A 21,028-nucleotide genomic window follows, 5' to 3' on the forward strand; every position below is an offset into this window, starting at 1 on the left:
GCTCCAAATCCACAGACTATACGTCCAAATATCTACAAGAGGCTAATTATGATGGGACACTGTGTCACAGCATCCAGTACAGATCTGGAGACAAACGCTACATGTTAGTTGGACCAAGGATGAGTATAGGATCTACGATAGTCCCTGGCAGCCATGCCAACACACTAGTGCTCCCTGACAGGAGGAGGGGATCTGGAGAGGTAAGACTTTAACAACACTGTTTTAAACATTATCTTTACAAGCATACAATTCATTGGTCATACTCAAAGTTGGCTTCTTGTTGCTTCTCTAAAGCACTCTGCATAAAGAACAGTACACAATACACTTCATAACTAAATCAAATATTGCTTGTTAAGTGTGTTTCTTACTTGTGCGGGTTCTTATAGGTATTTTTGAGTTTCTATTATAATATATGTCTTGTTTTAATACAAATGCTCGGTTATATCGAACAGATGTAAAAATGCTAGTTAGTGTAGCAAATTGCTTAATGTGGTCTTTGCTATACCTTCATTATTTGTCTGAATTATTCATGCATATACACACACATATAGTCATGATGAATACTAACATGCCAAATACACAACAGAGCTCATCCTGTGTAAAAGGACAGTCTTTGACCCGCATTTTGACTGCTGTCCATGGTGCTGAAGTAAACATTTTACTTTTCTCCAGTCTGTCTGTATTGGGGAATATGTGGACAGTGACATTTTGATATTGAGATCTCAGGAAATTCTCAGGTATAACAAATAATTGGGAAGTTTTAACATGCTGTAGTGTTTCTGTAGAGTTTTTTTTAACAGTGTGCATAGGCTTAGTTTAGATTCCAAAGTACTTTTGTGATTCGATGGAAAATCTTTGCAACTACTTGTGATTGTGGTCCATAGTGTTGAAACGCATGGGCATGTCAAACAGAGATCAAATATTTAAGAAATACAGCAAACATTTTTATTTATGAATTAATTAATAACCCTCTAGGCAAGCGCCCGCTCCCTATAAGAATGCATCACTTCAAACCTGTTTAAGTAAAACATAGTAACGTTTGCTGAACACCTCTGGGTGTCACTGTAACATCAGGAAGCCACAGACTAGTTCGTCCCTCCCTCTTCAAGGCTTTTGTTTCCGACTAGAGCAAAGACGGTATTTGTATCAAGCACATCAGCCGATGGAATAACGCTCCGCGTTTCGCAAATATGCGACTCTCAGCTGGTTGGACATAAATTATTGTTTGTGGAAGTGACCGGTTGATGTGTGTACATGTGTTGCTGGATAACGATGGGGACCGATACAAACACTCGAACAAAGGACTGCTCCTGGTTGGCTTTTTATTTGGCTCTGCTGCTGCTGCTTGTCGGAAAACAGGCTTTGGCTCAGATAAGGTACTCTGTTCCCGAGGAGGTACAAGACGGAACTGTTGTTGGAAATGTTGCGAAGGATCTTGGCCTTGACATCACCTCTTTGATTGCTCGACGGTTCCGTGTTGTGTCTGAAAGTAAGGACGCTATTTTTGAAGTAAACCAGAATAATGGAGCACTGTACGTCAACAAGCATATTGACAGAGAGGAGCTGTGTCAGGGCAGCGGTGCATGTCTCATGGAGCTAAAAATCCTTGTTGAAAACCCTCTGGAAATACACTATGTAGTTGTAGAAATTACTGATGTAAATGATCACTCTCCTAGTTTTCCTGAAAAAGATCAGACATTTGAAATAGGTGAACAAACATTACCGGGAAAGCGATTCAAACTACACACCGCCCGTGATCCCGATGCTGGAATTAACTCTATTCGTACATACACTTTGACATTAAATGAACATTTTGAAATAAATATCCGTCAGAGTGATGCAGGTAAAATGCCATTTTTAGTGCTGAAGAAATCGTTAGACAGAGAACAAAAGAACAAACACACGCTGCTGGTTACAGCAGTTGATGGAGGCAAACCTCCAAGATCAGGGACACTGAATGTTTCTATAATTGTTCTTGACAGTAATGATAATCGTCCAATGTTTAGTCAGGAGATTTACCAGATTTCTTTACAGGAAAACCTTGCAGTTGGTTCTTCGGTCTTTAGAATGAATGCAACGGATCTCGATGAAGGCATCAACAGTGAAGTTGAATACAGCCTCGGAAAAACCTTGAGGCAGAAAGTTTATGATATTTTTGAACTGGACAAATTAACGGGAGAGATTAGAGTTAAAGGGGCAGTGGATTATGAAGAAAACGATGTATATGAACTGGATGTAGAGGCTTCAGATAAAGGAACACCCCCACTAGCGGGTGAGTGTAGAGTCATTATAAAAGTCACAGACGTCAACGATAATCCACCGGAAATACAAGTGACATCACTGTCAAATACAGTGTCTGAAGACTCAAAGCCTGGTACAGTTGTTGCGCTTATTAGTGTGAAGGATAAAGACTCCGGTATCAATGGAAAAATTATTTCACTCATATCGAATGACGTACCCTTTGAATTAAAACCCTCTTATAAGGAGAACACGTACTCGGTTGTCACTAAACACGTTTTGGATCGAGAGGAGGTGTCACATTATGAAATAACAATAAAAGCCACCGACTGTGGTGAACCTCCCTTATCTACCGTTAAAACTCTCAGTATTGAGATATCAGATGTAAATGACAATAGACCACATTTTGACCAAACACCTTTAGAGTTTTACCTGGTAGAAAATAACGTTGCTGGAAATTCAATATTCTCTGTCAGCGCAACGGACAAAGATGTGAATGAAAATGCAGCTATTTCATATCATATTGTGAGAGAAGGGAGTCAAAATGACGTCATGTCTTTCCTAAATATAAATCCAGATAATGGACACATCTCCGCGCTAAAAAGTTTTGACTTTGAAACAGTGAAAACTTTCCAGTTCCAAGTTGTCGCCACAGATTCAGGAACTTCGTCACTAAGCAACAACGTGACAGTGAACGTGTTCATTCTGGATCAGAACGACAACGCTCCAGTCATCCTGTATCCAGTCAGCTCCAACGGTTCTGCTGAAGGTGTGGAGGAGATTCCCCGCGATGTCAACGCAGGACACTTGGTGACTAAAGTCAGAGCCTATGACGCTGATATAGGATATAACGGCTGGTTACTCTTTTCACTGCAGGAAGTCACTGACCACAGTCTCTTTGCTTTGGACCGCTATACAGGACAGATCAGAACACTTCGCTCATTCACAGAGACAGACGAGGCTGAGCATAAACTGCTCATACTGGTCAAAGACAATGGCAACGTTTCACTCTCAGCAACAGCTACTGTCATTGTCAAACTTGTGGAGCCCAGAGAGGCTTTTGCAGCTTCTGATGTTAAAAGTGCAACTAAAGTTGACGAGGAGGACAATGTGACATTTTACCTCATGATAACTTTGGGCTCAGTTTCTCTACTTTTTATCATCAGTATCATCGTGCTGATTGCAATGCAGTGCTCCAAATCCACAGACTATACTTCCAAATATCTACAAGAGGCTAATTATGATGGGACACTGTGTCACAGCATCCAGTACAGATCTGGAGACAAACGCTACATGTTAGTTGGACCCAGGATGAGTATAGGATCTACTATAGTCCCTGGCAGCCATGCCAACACACTAGTGCTCCCTGACAGGAGGAGGGGATCTGGAGAGGTAAGACTTTAACAACACAGTTTTATACATTATGCTTACAAGCATACAATTATTTGGTCTGTGCTCAAACTCTGTGGCAACTTCTTTTTGGATAATCCACCAACAAACGGTTCATAAAGTATCTGTAACATTTTAAAAGCTATGTAGTTGAGATTCAACTATTTAAATGTTTCACTTAGTTCTTCAGATCTTTAACTTATATTATACTATTTAGAGTATATGTGACAATTCATGAACATGCCTACATATTCTCAGAATAATGACCTTCAACTGTTCACTCAACCTAAGCAGCATAGGCTGGGAGACTAGTTTAAGTTCACCTACATGATTCTGAGAATATGAAGTGATATGTCACACATACCTCATAGATGAACAGACAAAGCAAAAGACCTAAATTGTTGAATCTCAACTAATAAGCTGACAATACTAACAATACTGTAGGTGCTATCCAAGTAAGGTGCTACCAAGGTGGCATCTTATAGTGTCTCTAAGGCATTTTGCACAGAGAACAATATAACTCACACAACAAACTCAAGTTTTTCTTGTCAACTGTGTGCATCTTACATAGATTCTAATAGAGTTGCTTGAGTTTTTATCATCTTTTATGTCTCGTTTATCACACACAATGCCTGTTCACATGAAAAGGGGTGTCAAAGTGCAAGTCAGTGTAGCAAAATGTTGGATGTGGCAAGATACAGCTGCCTATTACACTCTGCTCTCTGCTACATTCTTACTGTTTGTCTCTCCTGTTCATGCACATACTTACTTACTCAAAAAAATGATGAATACTTATGTTTGAAATACATAACGAAGTTCATCCCTTGTTAAGAGTACATACAGTCTTTGCCCCTCATGGTGCTGAAATAAATATTTTATTGTTTTCCATCAAACAGAGAAACTCTAGTTTGTATTTGAGAATATGTGGACAATGCATTTTTTGACAGTTACATCTCTGAACATTACAACTTCTAACTAATAACTGACTGAAAGAGTTTGAAAGTTTGTTGCAGTGGTTCTGTTGAGTTGTTTGAGCTACAGGCATGGACTTAGTTGTTTTCAAACTGGACTACCTTTGCTATCAGAGGCCATCCAACCACTTGTGATTGCTGTCCATGGTGCTGAAACGCAAGGACAAGTCAAACAGAGACGCAAAGTTAAAGACACAAAATGAATAGCATTATTGTTATGACTCCTTGGTAAGTATATGGCATCAAAAAGAATGTATCACTTTAAACGTTTAGTATGTAGCATTTTACATGTAGTAAAGCTTGTTTTAGTCATTTCCTCTGGGTGTCAGTATTACACTGGGAAAGCACGGACTAGTTTGTCCCTCCCTCTTCAAGGCTTTTGTTTCCGACTAGAGCAAAAACGGTATTTGTATCAACTACATCAGCCGATGGAATAACGCTTCGCGTTTCGCAAATATGCGACTCTCAGCTGGTTGGACATAAATAACTGTTTGTCGAAGTGACCGGTTCATGTGTGTACATGTGTTGCTGGATAACGATGGGGACCGATACAAACACTCGAACAAAGGACTGCTCCTGGTTGGCTTTTTATTTGGCTCTGCTGCTGCTGCTGGTCGGAGAACAGGCTTTGGCTCAGATAAGGTACTCTGTTCCCGAGGAGGTACAAGACGGAACTGTTGTTGGAAATGTTGCGAAGGATCTTGGCCTTGACATCACCTCTTTGATTGCTCGACGGTTCCGTGTTGTGTCTGGAAGTAAGGACGCTATTTTTGAAGTAAACCAGAATAATGGGGCACTGTACGTCAACAAGCATATTGACAGAGAGGAGCTGTGTCAGGGCAGCGGTGCATGTCTCATGGAGCTAAAAATCCTTGTTGAAAACCCTCTGGAAATACACTATGTAGTTGTAGAAATTACTGATGTAAATGATCACTCTCCTAGTTTTCCTAAAAGAGAACAGACATTTTTAATCGCTGAGCATACATTACCAGGTAAGCGATTTCAGCTTCATACCGCCCGTGATCCCGATGCTGGAATTAACTCTATTCGTACATACAATCTGACATCAAATAATCACTTTGAAGTAGACATCCGCCAAAGCGATGAAGAAAAGATACCGTTTTTAGTGTTGAAGAAATCGTTAGACAGAGAACAAAAAAACAAACACACGCTGCTGGTTACAGCAGTTGATGGAGGTAAACCTCCAAGATCAGGGACACTGAATGTTTCTATTATTGTTCTTGATATTAATGATAATCGTCCAATGTTTAGTCAGGAGATTTACCAAATAGAAATATATGAAAATGCTCCTATCGGCAAATCAATATTTCAAATGAATGCGACGGATCCCGATGAAGGTATCAATGGGGAAATTGAATACAGCCTTGGAACAACCCTGAAAGGAAAAATCTATGAGATTTTCGAGTTGGACAAATTTACTGGAGAAGTAAGAATTAAAGGAGTAGTAGACTATGAAGAAAACGACGTTTACAAACTCGATGCTGAGGCATCGGATAAAGCGACACCACCATTAACAGGTGAGTGTAGGCTCATTATAAAGATAATTGATGTCAACGATAACCCACCGGAAATAGAAATCACATCACTGTCAAATACAGTGTCTGAAGACTCAAAGCCTGGTACAGTTATTTCACTACTTAGTGTGACAGACAAAGACTCTGGTGTCAATGGAAAAATTATTGTAAGCATTACGTCAGATGTGCCTTTTGAATTAAAGCCCTCCTATAAGGAGAACATATATTCAGTTGTTACGAAGGGATTTTTGGATCGAGAGGAGGTGTCACATTATGACATTACAATAAAAGCTACAGATTGTGGTGAACCTCCCTTATCTACTGTTAAAACACTCAGTATTGAGATATCAGATGTAAATGACAACAGACCACATTTCGACCAAAATCCATTACAGTTTTACCTGGTAGAAAATAACGTTGCTGGAAATTCAATATTCTCTGTCAGCGCAACGGACAAAGATTTGAATGATAACGCAGCTATTTCATATCATATTGTGAGAGAAGGGAGTCAGAGTGACGTCATGTCTTTCCTAAATATAAATCCAGATAATGGACACATTTCAGCACTAAAAAGTTTCGACTTTGAAACAGTGAAAACTTTCCAGTTCCAAGTTGTCGCCACAGATTCAGGAACTCCGTCACTAAGCAACAACGTGACAGTGAACGTGTTCATTCTGGATCAGAACGACAACGCTCCAGTCATCCTGTATCCAGTCAGCTCCAACGGTTCTGCTGAAGGTGTGGAGGAGATTCCCCGCAATGTCAACGCAGGACACTTGGTGACTAAAGTCAGAGCCTATGACGCTGATATAGGATATAACGGCTGGTTACTCTTTTCACTGCAGGAAGTCACTGACCACAGTCTCTTTGCTTTGGACCGCTATACAGGACAGATCAGAACACTTCGCTCATTCACAGAGACAGACGAGGCTGAGCATAAACTGCTCATACTGGTCAAAGACAATGGCAACGTTTCACTCTCAGCAACAGCTACTGTCATTGTCAAACTTGTGGAGCCCAGAGAGGCTTTTGCAGCTTCTGATGTTAAAAGTGCAACTAAAGTTGACGAGGAGGACAATGTGACATTTTACCTCATGATAACTTTGGGCTCAGTTTCTCTACTTTTTATCATCAGTATCATCGTGCTGATTGCAATGCAGTGCTCCAAATCCACAGACTATACTTCCAAATATCTCCAAGAGGCTAATTATGATGGGACACTGTGTCACAGCATCCAGTACAGATCTGGAGACAAACGCTACATGTTAGTTGGACCCAGGATGAGTATAGGATCTACTATAGTCCCTGGCAGCCATGCCAACACACTGGTAATGCCTGACAGGAGGTCTGCGACGTCAGAGGTAAGACATCTTTAAATATGTTTTTTTAGGCTGGTGTCGAGAATCTCATTCATAGAAACATAAATGGACTAATATGTTAGTGACTGTGAACACTTTAGGCTCACAGTGTGAGCCTAACCGACTTCTTGTTGTGTGAGATGACCAGTGAATGGCCTCTTCATGTACAGTAGTTGGTACTTTTTCAGTAGGACTGAGATACATCCATTTTTGTGTTGGAATCGCATGGTGGCACTAAACAACCAGAAATAAGCATCACAGCAGTTTCCCATCCCTCGGTCTGTGAGACTGCCTCTGAAGCATTCGGGAGGGCACGTCATTATCCTGCGAATGTGATTTTTTTTTGTAGCGATTTTCTCATCCATACAACCTGAGCGCATTGTGGAGATTTCTTTTTCAGTTACTGGATATGTAAACAGCCTGCAGTTCACTTGGTATTTACTGGATTTATCAATTGACACCAGAGAATGGAACAAAGCCGACGGGACTCCTGGCGACAAGGAGGCAAATGGGTTGCCCTCGTGCTGGCTTTTTGTTTGATTTTAGACAAAGCATCTGGACAGATCAGATATTCTATATCGGAAGAGATCAAAGAAGGTACAGCCGTCGGGAATATAGCAAAGGATCTGGGAATAGATCCAAATATATTAAAAACAAGGGGATTTCGTATTGTCTCTGGCTCCACTGAACCTCCCTTCCAGGTAAACCAAAACGACGGGATTTTATACGTAAATCGTAAAATTGACCGTGAGGAAATATGCCAGCGGACGAGTGTGTGTTTGATAAACCTTAAAACCGTGCTAGACAACCCTCTGGAGATCCATTATGTTGCAGTGGAAGTGTTAGACGTAAATGATCATTCGCCCTCCTTCCCGGAGAATAACAAAAGGCTCGAGATTTCAGAGTCCACTTTACCGGGAACCAGGTTTCAGCTACATGCTGCTCTCGATCCAGATGGAGGTGTGAATTCAGTGCAACAATATAAACTCAGTCCTAATAATAATTTTCGTCTAGAAGTGAAAGATCGCGGGAAAGATGTCAAAGTGCCTATTTTACAGTTGCAGAGCCCGTTAGACAGAGAGGCCTCTAGCAGCCACAAATTGCTGCTGACAGCCCTGGATGGAGGTAAACCTTCTAAAACAGGGACCGTGGAGATATTTATAGATGTTTTAGATGTGAACGACAATGCGCCAGTTTTTACAAAAGATGTGTATTCTGCAGAGATAAGTGAGAATTCACCAGTTGGAACAATAGTTATACGAGTAAATGCCACAGATATGGACGATGGCGCAAATGGAGATGTAAGCTATTCTTTTGGTAATGTGGATAGTAAGGTGCGCGAACTGTTTGATGTTGATCCGATCACAGGTGAAATAAGTGTGAAAGGACTATTAGATTATGAAGTGGATGACAGTTTCGAGATAGATATTCAAGCATCTGACAGCGGTGCTATTCCATTTAAAACGGATAAAAGCGTTACTGTAAATATTAAAGACAAGAATGACAATGCACCTGTAATTGAGGTGACGTCACTGTCAAACAAAATTTCAGAGGATGCTCGGCCAGGAACAACAGTAGCACTTCTTAGTATTACCGATTTGGACTCTGGAGTGAATGGGAAAGTTATCAGCTTTGTAAAAGACGATGCCCCCTTCACACTGACGCCTTCAATACAGGACAACATGTACGCTGTCGTGACAAAGTCACAGCTTGACAGGGAAACTAAATCGACTTATGATGTAACAGTCATCGCAAAAGACGCAGGTGAACCTGCCCTAACATCTGAAAAGACATTAAGAGTTGTTGTATCTGATGTAAATGACAACAGTCCAGAGTTTTCAGTGAGTCAATATAATTTTTATGTCACCGAAAATAACGCACCAGGAGTGTCGGTGTTTTCTTTAAGTGCGTCTGATCGTGATGAGGGAGATAATGCGCTTATTTCCTATCATATTATTAGAGATGCAGCTCATTCAAATAAAGTGACATCATTCCTTAACATAAATCCTGAAAATGGAGATATTTTGGCGCTAAAAAGTTTTGACTTTGAAACAGTGAAAACTTTCCAGTTCCAAGTTGTCGCCACAGATTCAGGAACTCCGTCACTAAGCAACAACGTGACAGTGAACGTGTTCATTCTGGATCAGAACGACAACGCTCCAGTCATCCTGTATCCAGTCAGCTCCAACGGTTCTGCTGAAGGTGTGGAGGAAATTCCCCGCAATGTCAACGCAGGACACTTGGTGACTAAAGTCAGAGCCTATGACGCTGATATAGGATATAACGGCTGGTTACTCTTTTCACTGCAGGAAGTCACTGACCACAGTCTCTTTGCTTTGGACCGCTATACAGGACAGATCAGAACACTTCGCTCATTCACAGAGACAGACGAGGCTGAGCATAAACTGCTCATACTGGTCAAAGACAATGGCAACGTTTCACTCTCAGCAACAGCTACTGTCATTGTCAAACTTGTGGAGCCCAGAGAGGCTTTTGCAGCTTCTGATGTTAAAAGTGCAACTAAAGTTGACGAGGAGGACAATGTGACATTTTACCTCATGATAACTTTGGGCTCAGTTTCTCTACTTTTTATCATCAGTATCATCGTGCTGATTGCAATGCAGTGCTCCAAATCCACAGACTATACTTCCAAATATCTACAAGAGGCTAATTATGATGGGACACTGTGTCACAGCATCCAGTACAGATCTGGAGACAAACGCTACATGTTAGTTGGACCCAGAATGAGTATAGGATCTACTATAGTCCCTGGCAGCCATGCAAATACACTGGTGATGCCTGAGAGGAGGAGGACATCCACAGAGGTAGGACTATAAAAATGCATTGCTTAAAAATATGTTTACGAGCAAGAACTGCCACTTTCTTGTGAGTGTGTATATAGTTGGACCAACAGATGTCATAAACCTCTTAATGTCATGAACATCAACAGTAAAACTTTAGTATTCAGTATTCAAGTATTCCAGTTTCTTTTACCCATGTTATACTCTTCTTGACAGAGGTCAGAGGTCAGTGCTGTTCAGCTGTGTCTGTGAGAAGAGTTGTGAAACTGCCAATCAGCCTAATTAATAATCCATGTGTTGTCTCCCCAACATTGCTGACTAGTTTCCTTGCCCATATTGTTTATCTTTCCTGTACACTTCTATATATTCTCAACACCAGTATGATTAACAGACATATTTCAAACTGATGGAATATATTGTAAAAAAGTATTATTAATTGTAGCTTCATTTTTGGCAATATGTGGTGGATAGGTTTGGGAATTTTTAACCAACCTCGATAGGCTACATGCTGTTGTTGTTATGACTGCATTTCTTGGAACTTCTTGCAGTGGGCTTGATAGCTGGACAGAGAACTCTTTGGTCAAAGCGAGCAGTGACGTGAAGGGCATTGGTCGCTGTCCATGGTACCGTAATACATCCGCTCGACTGTGTGGATGTGCAGACAAAACATATAACTACTTAATGCTTAATATAATGTAAAGTGGTATACAATGTTGTCCTCTTGGTGTCACTGCAACATCAAGGAGGCCATGAAATACTCCTTCCCTCCCCTATCAAAGCTTTTGTTTGGTCCCTCACGGCAGAGAACACATTTCCTGTAGGAACCGAAGTCGGATAAGACCATGCTGTGGTCGGGAATATAGACACTGTATTTACTGCAGAAACAGGCTCCTGTGTTGTTTTGTGCTGTCGGATAACGATGGGGACCGAAAGCCGATCTCGGCCGGGTGACTATCGTTGGTTTGTTTTTCATTTTTCCTTACTGCTGGTTTTCGGAAGGCAGACATCAGCTGAATTAAGGTACTCTATTCCAGAGGAGATGAAAGAAGGGACTGTTGTTGGAAATGTTGCCAAGGATCTTGGTCTGGAGAAAAGCTCTTTAACTGACCGACGATTTCGAGTTGTTTCTGGATCTAAGGACGCTCTTTTCGAGGTAAACCCGCACAATGGAGCCTTACAGGTCGGTAAAAAGATCGACAGGGAGGAGCTATGTCACGGTAGCGGTGTCTGTCTGATGGAGCTGAAAATCCTTGTTGAAAACCCTTTGGAGATGCATCATATCGTTGTAGAAATTACTGATGTAAATGATCACTCTCCTAGTTTTCCTGAAAAGGCACAGCTATTTGAAATAGCAGAGCATACATCTCCGGGAACGCGATTCCAACTGCACGCGGCCCGTGATCCCGATGCTGGAATAAACTCTATTCGTACATACACTTTAACATCAAATGATCACTTTGAAATAGATATTAGTCAAAGCGATGAGGACAAGACGCCTTTTTTAGTGCTGAAGAAATCGTTAGACAGAGAGAAACAGAATAAACATTTGCTGTTTGTTACAGCAGTTGATGGAGGCAAACCTCAAAGATCAGGGACACTGAATGTTTCTATCATTGTTCTTGATAGTAATGATAACCGCCCAATGTTTAGTCAGGAGACTTACCAAATAGAAATATATGAAAACGTCCCAGTTGGTACTACGGTTACAAAAGTGAATGCAGTAGATCCAGATGAAGGTAATAATGGAGAAATTGAGTACAATTTTAGCAAAACCTTAGCACGTAAAGTTTACGACATATTTGAATTGGATAGTTCAGATGGTCAGATCAAATTGAAAGGAGACGTGGATTATGAGGAATCCGATATTTACAAGATAGACGTTGAAGCATCTGACAAAGGGGTACCTCCGTTAACAGGGAGGTGTAGAGTTGTTATAAAGATTAAAGACGTCAATGATAATCCACCAGAAATAGAAATCACATCACTGTCAAATACAGTGTCTGAAGATTCAAAGCCTGGCACAGTTATTTCTCTTATCAGTGTGACAGATAAAGACTCCGGTGTTAATGGAAAAATAATATCAAGCATAACCTCAGATGTTCCCTTTGAACTAAAGCCCTCCTATAAGGAGAACATATATTCAGTTGTTACGAAGGGATTTTTGGATCGAGAGGAGGTGTCACATTATGAAATTACAATAAAGGCTACAGATTGTGGTGAACCTCCCTTATCTACTGTTAAAACCCTGAACATTCAGATATCAGATGTAAATGACAACAGGCCACAATTCTCTCAAAATCCATTACAGTTTTACCTGGTAGAAAATAACGTTGCTGGAGCCTCAATATTCTCTGTCAGCGCAACGGACGAAGATGTGAATGAAAATGCAGCTACTTCATATCATATTGTGAGAGGAGGCACTGAACATGATGTAACATCATTCCTAAATATAAACCCAGATAATGGACACATTTCAGCACTAAAAAGTTTTGACTTTGAAACAGTGAAAACTTTCCAGTTCCAAATTGTTGCCACAGATTCAGGAACTCCGTCACTAAGCAACAACGTGACAGTGAACGTGTTCATTCTGGATCAGAACGACAACGCTCCAGTCATCCTGTATCCAGTCAGCTCCAACGGTTCTGCTGAAGGTGTGGAGGAGATTCCCCGCAATGTCAACGCAGGACACTTGGTGACTAAAGTCAGAGCCTATGACGCTGATATAGGATATAACGGCTGGTTACTCTTTTCACTGCAGGAAGTCACTGACCACAGTCTCTTTGCTTTGGACCGCTATACAGGACAGATCAGAACACTTCGCTCATTCACAGAGACAGACGAGGCTGAGCATAAACTGCTCATACTGGTCAAAGACAATGGCAACGTTTCACTCTCAGCAACAGCTACTGTCATTGTCAAACTTGTGGAGCCCAGAGAGGCTTTTGCAGCTTCTGATGTTAAAAGTGCAACTAAAGTTGACGAGGAGGACAATGTGACATTTTACCTCATGATAACTTTGGGCTCAGTTTCTCTACTTTTTATCATCAGTATCATCGTGCTGATTGCAATGCAGTGCTCCAAATCCACAGACTATACTTCCAAATATCTACAAGAGGCTAATTATGATGGGACACTGTGTCACAGCATCCAGTACAGATCTGGAGACAAACGCTACATGTTAGTTGGACCCAGAATGAGTATAGGATCTACTATAGTCCCTGGCAGCCATGCCAACACACTAGTGCTCCCTGACAGGAGGAGGGGATCTGGAGAGGTAAGTTGGTTTACATCGCCAAATCTTTGGTTTAAATTTTAATTCTTAATGTGTTTCCTAAAAACCTTCACGACTTAACTTGGGTAGTAGTACACACATTTATTAGTTTGTTTTGTTTAGGGAATGACTCTCCAGGCGAGTCTGAGTAAAACTTTGTTCAGACATGTTTGTTACAGATGCTGTTGTGTCTTCGGAATAGTAGTGAGTTTGTCAGCCTACTATACTTTGTGACTCAGCTTCCTGCTTCTGTTTGCAAGAACTTCTTTATGAGAGATCCATTCATACGTGGACCTTGTAAAACATACCTATACCCTCTCCTCGTCATTGTGAACACCAGAGATGTTTTTATACAATGAAATAAATTCTTCATTTCTACAAGTGAGAGAATAGAAAAAGCAAATGCCTTACTCGATTGCAACCTCTCTTGTGCAAATAGCTTTGCCAACAATCATCTATAGCTAACTGTAAAACATTTTTAAAAAATGGCTACCTACATTGATATGCTGTTAACAATTGACGTTGGTAGTATTTATCATAACTGTGCAAAAGACATAATAATTGAAAGCCACAAATAATGTGGTTAAGACAGAAAAGACTGCAAGTTTGTTTGGAATCGCTATCCATGGTGCTGAAATGTCTTGCCCTAACTTTTTTCAAGCAATAATATGAGCAAAGCAAAAATCAAACAAGCAAAAATTAAAAATAAATAAACACATCAGTGGCTTAGTTTTTTTTTTTATCTGACACTGAGTTTATATTACCACTTAGAAGAGGTAACTATTGAGTTTTTTGCTGGGCATAGAATATCAGTAAGTCATGCTGTTATTTTCTGTGTGTGGCAGAGGTTACAAATACGTACAGCTGTAAGAATGTCAGAGCCCTGTGCACAGCATTACAAGTTCGTGATCATGTTGATTTTTAACAACCTGCTTTGTCACCGCTTCTGTTGTGACATCTCCAAGTGGATTTTCTGATCAAAGAAAATACTCTGCTATAATATTTTCACAACTTAATATCGTCTAAAATGTTGTCCTCTTGGTGTCACTGTAACACCAATAAGGCCACAAACGGACTCAGTCCCTCCCATAAGAAAGCTTTTGTTTGGTACATCACAGCAGAGGATACATCTCATTCACGGCTGCGAGTTGGATGACACGGTGTCTTGTGCTTTTCAAACATGCGATACTAAACGGACTGGATTTACACATTTGATTTGCTGCAGAAACAGGCTCCTGTGTGTGAGGATAGGTTTTGTTTGATAACAATGGGGACTGAAAGACGATATCGCGCAAGTGGCTACTGTTGGGTTGCTTTTTATTTGTCCTTACTGCTGATTTTCGGAGAGCAGGCTTTGGCTGAATTAAGGTACTCGATTCCAGAGGAGATGAAAGAAGGCACAGTTGTTGGAAATGTCGCTAAGGATCTTGGTCTGGACAAAACCTCTTTGATTGATAGACGGTTCCGTGTCGTTTCTGGATCTAAGGACGCTTTTTTCGAGGTAAACCCGGACAATGGAGCCTTACAGGTCGGTAAAAAGATCGACAGGGAGGAGCTGTGTCACGGTAGCGGTGTGTGTCTCATGGAGCTGAAAATCCTTGTTGAAAACCCTCTGGAAATGCACCATGTTGTTGTAGAAATAACTGATGTAAATGATCACTCTCCTAGTTTCTCTGAAAAGGAACAACAGTTTGAAATAGCAGAGCATACAGCCCCGGGAACGCGATTCGAGCTGCACGCGGCCCGTGATCCCGATGCTGGAATAAACGCAATCCGCACGTATGCATTAACGTCAAATGATCACTTTGAAATAGAAATTAGCCAAAGCGACGAGGACAAAATGCCATTGCTGGTGCTGAAGAAGTCCTTAGACAGAGAACAAAAGAATAAACACTTGCTGTTTGTTACAGCAGTTGATGGAGGTAAGCCTCAAAGATCAGGGACACTCAATGTTTCAATTACTGTTCTTGATATTAATGATAACCGTCCGATATTTAGTCAGGATACTTACCAAACAGAAATATATGAAAACGTCCCAGTTGGTACTACTGTTACAAAAGTTAATGCAACAGATTCAGATGAAGGGACTAACGGAGAAATAGAGTACAGCCTTAGCAAAACATTAGCACGCAGAGTCTACGAGATATTTGAACTGGATAGTTTAAGTGGAAATATCAAATTAAAAGGAGAGGTAGATTTTGAAGAATCGGAGATTTATAAACTAGATATTCAGGCATCAGACAAAGGAACGCCTCCTTTAACAAGCAGGTGTAGAGTCATTGTAAAGATAAGAGATGTTAACGATAACCCGCCAGAAATAGAAGTCACATCACTGTCAAATACAGTGTCTGAAGACTCAAAGCCTGGTACAGTTATTTCACTTCTTAGTGTGACAGATAAAGACTCCGGTGTCAATAGAAAAATAATATCAAGCATAACCTCAGACGTTCCTTTTGAATTAAAGCCCTCCTATAAGGAGAACATATATTCAGTTGTTACGAAGGGATTTTTGGATCGAGAGGAGGTGTCACATTATGACATTACAATAAAAGCTACAGATTGTGGTGAACCTCCCTTATCTACTTTTAAAACCCTGAACATTCAGATATCAGATGTAAATGACAACAGGCCACACTTTGACCAAAATCCATTACAGTTTTACCTGGTAGAAAATAACGTTGCTGGAACCTCAATATTCTCTGTCAGCGCAACGGACAAAGATTTGAATGAAAATGCAGCAATTTCATATCATATTGTGAGAGAAGGGAGTCAAAATGATGTAACATCATTCCTCAATATAAATCCAGATAATGGACACATCTCAGCGCTAAAAAGTTTCGACTTTGAAACAGTGAAAACTTTCCAGTTCCAAGTTGTCGCCACAGATTCAGGAACTCCGTCACTAAGCAACAACGTGACAGTGAACGTGTTCATTCTGGATCAGAACGACAACGCTCCAGTCATCCTGTATCCAGTCAGCTCCAACGGTTCTGCTGAAGGTGTGGAGGAGATTCCCCGCAATGTCAACGCAGGACACTTGGTGACTAAAGTCAGAGCCTATGACGCTGATATAGGATATAACGGCTGGTTACTCTTTTCACTGCAGGAAGTCACTGACCACAGTCTCTTTGCTTTGGACCGCTATACAGGACAGATCAGAACACTTCGCTCATTCACAGAGACAGACGAGGCTGAGCATAAACTGCTCATACTGGTCAAAGACAATGGCAACGTTTCACTCTCAGCAACAGCTACTGTCATTGTCAAACTTGTGGAGCCCAGAGAGGCTTTTGCAGCTTCTGATGTTAAAAGTGCAACTAAAGTTGACGAGGAGGACAATGTGACATTTTACCTCATGATAACTTTGGGCTCAGTTTCTCTACTTTTTATCATCAGTATCATCGTGCTGATTGCAATGCAGTGCTCCAAATCCACAGACTATACTTCCAAATATCTACAAGAGGCTAATTATGATGGGACACTGTGTCACAGCATCCAGTACAGATCTGGAGACAAACGCTACATGTTAGTTGGACCCAGGATGAGTATAGGATCTACTATAGTCCCTGGCAGCCATGCCAACACACTAGTGCTCCCTGACAGGAGACGTACTTCTGAAGAGGTAAGAAAGATCACTTCATTTCAAGACAGTTCTGGTATGAATGCTACTGATACATGAGACACAGATCCTATAAATTAAAGTGCCCCAAAAATACTGAATCACACCACCTTATCACTATGAACCACAGACATAAAGGTCATCACTGAGGGAAATGAAGATGTGTGTTGTAATGAGACTGCTGAGTGAAGTTGTTGGTTTACAGGTGGTTGTGTGGTTGGTTCTCACACAGCAGAGAGTGTTAACTGATGACACTTTGGACTGCAGTTAGTATGCTGTGATTGAACTTTAATGCTGCGTTTTCTCGGTGTACTTGAAAATAAAATTCATCCCAAAAATCAGTGACACTGTGTCACAGCATCCAGTACAGATCTGGAGACAAACGCTACATGTTAGTTGGACCCAGAATGAGTATAGGATCTACTATAGTCCCTGGCAGCCATGCCAACACACTAGTGTTCCCTGACAGGAGGAGGGGATCTGGAGAGGTTTGTTGATATTTGTATTTCCTTAAGGATCTCTTTTGTAATTCCTGTCCTGGTGCTGAAATCGGATTTAAACTAGAACCCAAATGAGGAACTTTCTCATTCAAAAGACCCGAATGTGTTTAGTGACATTTGATGGTGATCAGTTAAAAATGATCAAATGCATTATCACACACACTCACAGGGTGGCAGTACCTTATCAGTATAAGACCTTACAGCGTCTCAGCGCAGGACACACATGAGTCCGCCCCGACTACGTTCAGTCGGGTGAAACAACATTTTGCTGGCGGAACTGGAATAATCGCTTGGTGGCTGTTTTGGGGTTTTGTAAAATACATTCCAAGAAGCCATAAATAAATTTTGTGCTGTGGTGGACATTGGAGGATGTTGGACGCGTTTGGATTCGTACTTTGCCCTCAAAACATGAAACAAAGAGGACGGGAGGCATGGCGACGGGGACCACATTTACTCGCCGTTTTGGTTTTACTTCTATTTTTCAGAGCAGCTTCAGCACAACTGAGATACTCAATATCCGAAGAGCTCAAAGAGGGGAGTTTTGTTGGGAATATAGCTAAAGATTTGGGAATTGACCTGAATTTAATGAAGCAGAGGGGATTTCGTATTATGCCCGGCTCGACTGAACCTCTTTTCAAGGTAAATGAGAATGATGGTGTCCTTTATGCGAACCGTAAAATAGACCGAGAGGAAGTATGTAAGGACAGCAGTGTCTGTTTGATTAACCTTAAAACCGTTTTGGAAAACCCACTAGAAGTACATTATGTCAGCGTGGAGATAACAGATTTAAACGACCACTCTCCCACATTTCCAGAGAAGACAAAGAGGCTGGAGATCTCGGAGTCTGCCTTACCAGGGGCGCGATATCAGTTGCAAAATGCGCACGACCCGGATGGTGGCACAAACTCCGTCCAGCAGTATAAAATAAGCCAGAATGATCATTTTCGTTTAGAGATTAAAGATCGAGGGAGAGATGGTAAAACTCCGATTTTACAGTTACAGAGGCAGCTTGACAGAGAGGCCAAACGTAACCATAAATTGACGCTGACGGCTATAGATGGCGGAAATCCCCCCAAAACGGGCACAGTTGAAATATACATAGATGTTCTAGATGTTAATGACAATATGCCAGTGTTCACCAAAGACACATATTCAGCTGTGCTACAAGAAAACGCCCCTGTCGGCACAACAGTCATCCAAGTTAACGCAACCGATCTGGATGATGGTCCAAACGGGGAAGTTGTGTATTCATTTGGCAGTGATGTAAAAGGTAAAATTCGAGAGCTGTTTGATATCGACTCTGTTACTGGGGAGATCATTGTAAAAGGTCGTGTAGACTTTGAGGAACAAGACAGTTATGACATTGATATACAGGCCTCTGATAAGGGAAGCATTCCATTCAGAACAGATAAAAGTGTGATCATTAAAATTGGAGATACAAACGATAACCCTCCCGAGATAGAAGTAGCATCGTTATCAAGTGCAGTTTCGGAGGATTCTAGACCAGGAACAACCGTAGCGCTTATCAGCATTACTGATTTAGACTCTGGAATGAATGGCAAAATCATCAGCTATGTGGCAGAAGACAGCCCTTTTACATTAACCCCATCGATACAAGATAACATGTTCGCTGTTGTCACTAAGTCAGAGCTTGACAGAGAACAACAATCAAGATATGATATTACAATAGTCGCTAAAGACGCAGGTGAACCAGCCTTAGCATCCGAAAAGACAATAAGCGTGTTTGTGTCAGACACCAATGATAACAGGCCCAAGTTTTCAGTGAGCCCATACACTTTCTATATCACCGAAAATAACCCCCCAGGAGCCTCTGTGTTTTCTGTGACAGCGTCTGATCGTGACGAGGGAGATAATGCGCTTATTTCCTATCATATTCTCAGGAATGCAAGTCATGAAAATAAAGTGACGTCATTCCTCAATATAAACCCCGAAACTGGAGATATTTTGGCGCTGAAAAGTTTCGACTTTGAGACACTGAAAACTTTCCAGTTCCAAGTTGTCGCCACAGATTCAGGAACTCCGTCACTAAGCAACAACGTGACAGTGAACGTGTTCATTCTGGATCAGAACGACAACGCTCCAGTCATCCTGTATCCAGTCAGCTCCAACGGTTCTGCTGAAGGTGTGGAGGAGATTCCCCGCAATGTCAACGCAGGACACTTGGTGACTAAAGTCAGAGCCTATGACGCTGATATAGGATATAACGGCTGGTTACTCTTTTCACTGCAGGAAGTCACTGACCACAGTCTCTTTGCTTTGGACCGCTATACAGGACAGATCAGAACACTTCGCTCATTCACAGAGACAGACGAGGCTGAGCATAAACTGCTCATACTGGTCAAAGACAATGGCAACGTTTCACTCTCAGCAACAGCTACTGTCATTGTCAAACTTGTGGAGCCCAGAGAGGCTTTTGCAGCTTCTGATGTTAAAAGTGCAACTAAAGTTGACGAGGAGGACAATGTGACATTTTACCTCATGATAACTTTGGGCTCAGTTTCTCTACTTTTTATCATCAGTATCATCGTGCTGATTGCAATGCAGTGCTCCAAATCCACAGACTATACTTCCAAATATCTACAAGAGGCTAATTATGATGGGACACTGTGTCACAGCATCCAGTACAGATCTGGAGACAAACGCTACATGTTAGTTGGACCCAGGATGAGTATAGGATCTACTATAGTCCCTGGCAGCCATGCCAACACACTAGTGCTTCCTGACAGGAGGAGGGGATCTGGAGAGGTAAGATCAATATTACAACTCTCTTCCCTCTAACTTTTTAATTTTCTTTTTGCCATTTTGTGTGTGAATAGCATTGGCTCTGATACATGCTTGTAAAACGCGTCACTCTACAACTAATAGTATTTGTTTCCTGAGTTGTAGTGGCGGGATCAAATTGATTATGCCAGTGTTTACAGAGCAGGAAGAATTCACATCTTCACTGAAAACACTCTTATATGGTAAACGGGAAGAGAACGCTTTCTTGTGTAGTTTTACAATGGCAATATTAGGCATCTTTATGTGGTGTACAGGTGTTGAAACCTCTAATGTATTGGTGGTTTGTCTGAGTGCAGACTGTCGCTGTCCGTGGTGCTGAACCGGTATTAAGGAAGTTCCTCTCTTTCGGCAAAACGCACTCTCAGTAAAATAGTAAGAGTCATGTCTCCATGGACAATTCCATGAATGATAGTGGCATCTTTGCCTCCTCTTTGCTTTTAAAGTGAGAATATGAGAGGCCGCTTGTTGTCATTGTTTAAAAAAAATCTTTATTTCTCGTGTGAGTCCACTTTTTAACACATGTTGCTATTATTTCACAAACAGA

General features: G+C 41.3%; 6 protein-coding genes and 1 pseudogene across 6 annotated transcripts in view; all 7 read left to right on the forward strand.

The window, feature by feature from the left end:
* The window catches only part of LOC126389012 (protocadherin alpha-6-like), a 5,919-nt gene extending 4,830 nt beyond the window's left edge, over nucleotides 1-1,089 (forward strand). Inside the window, exon 3 of the mRNA XM_050042429.1 lies at nucleotides 1,075-1,089. Within this exon, the coding sequence (XP_049898386.1) occupies nucleotides 1,075-1,089 (15 nt within the window). The remainder of the gene's footprint in view (nucleotides 1-1,074) is intronic.
* Nucleotides 1,090-1,155: 66 nt separating this feature from the next.
* Nucleotides 1,156-3,652, forward strand: LOC126388746 (protocadherin alpha-3-like). The gene has a single exon (XM_050042013.1). It carries the CDS (start codon nucleotides 1,255-1,257, stop codon nucleotides 3,640-3,642), a length of 2,388 nt encoding a protein of 795 aa, XP_049897970.1. The 5' UTR covers nucleotides 1,156-1,254; the 3' UTR covers nucleotides 3,643-3,652.
* Nucleotides 3,653-5,024: 1,372 nt separating this feature from the next.
* LOC126389013 (protocadherin alpha-3-like) lies at nucleotides 5,025-7,509 on the forward strand. Its single transcript, XM_050042430.1, has one exon. It carries the CDS (start codon nucleotides 5,119-5,121, stop codon nucleotides 7,507-7,509), a length of 2,391 nt encoding a protein of 796 aa, XP_049898387.1. The 5' UTR covers nucleotides 5,025-5,118.
* Nucleotides 7,510-7,958: 449 nt separating this feature from the next.
* LOC126388752 (protocadherin alpha-3-like) lies at nucleotides 7,959-10,519 on the forward strand. Its single transcript, XM_050042017.1, has one exon. The coding sequence runs from the start codon at nucleotides 7,959-7,961 to the stop codon at nucleotides 10,326-10,328; it is 2,370 nt and encodes a 789-aa protein (XP_049897974.1). The 3' UTR covers nucleotides 10,329-10,519.
* Nucleotides 10,520-11,127: 608 nt separating this feature from the next.
* LOC126389014 (protocadherin alpha-8-like) lies at nucleotides 11,128-14,719 on the forward strand. The gene is made up of 2 exons (XM_050042431.1): nucleotides 11,128-13,566; nucleotides 14,627-14,719. Exons 1-2 carry the CDS (start codon nucleotides 11,212-11,214, stop codon nucleotides 14,717-14,719), a joined length of 2,448 nt encoding a protein of 815 aa, XP_049898388.1. The 5' UTR covers nucleotides 11,128-11,211.
* A 10-nt stretch (nucleotides 14,720-14,729) lies between these two features.
* Nucleotides 14,730-17,242, forward strand: LOC126389015 (protocadherin alpha-8-like). The gene has a single exon (XM_050042432.1). The coding sequence runs from the start codon at nucleotides 14,831-14,833 to the stop codon at nucleotides 17,240-17,242; it is 2,412 nt and encodes an 803-aa protein (XP_049898389.1). The 5' UTR covers nucleotides 14,730-14,830.
* A 751-nt stretch (nucleotides 17,243-17,993) lies between these two features.
* On the forward strand, nucleotides 17,994-20,426 carry LOC126388749 (protocadherin alpha-3-like; annotated as a pseudogene).
* The last annotated feature ends 602 nt before the right edge of the window (nucleotides 20,427-21,028 follow it).

Source organism: Epinephelus moara, chromosome 4 (assembly GCF_006386435.1).
Source record: "Epinephelus moara isolate mb chromosome 4, YSFRI_EMoa_1.0, whole genome shotgun sequence".
Taxonomy (NCBI): Eukaryota; Metazoa; Chordata; class Actinopteri; order Perciformes; family Serranidae; genus Epinephelus; species Epinephelus moara.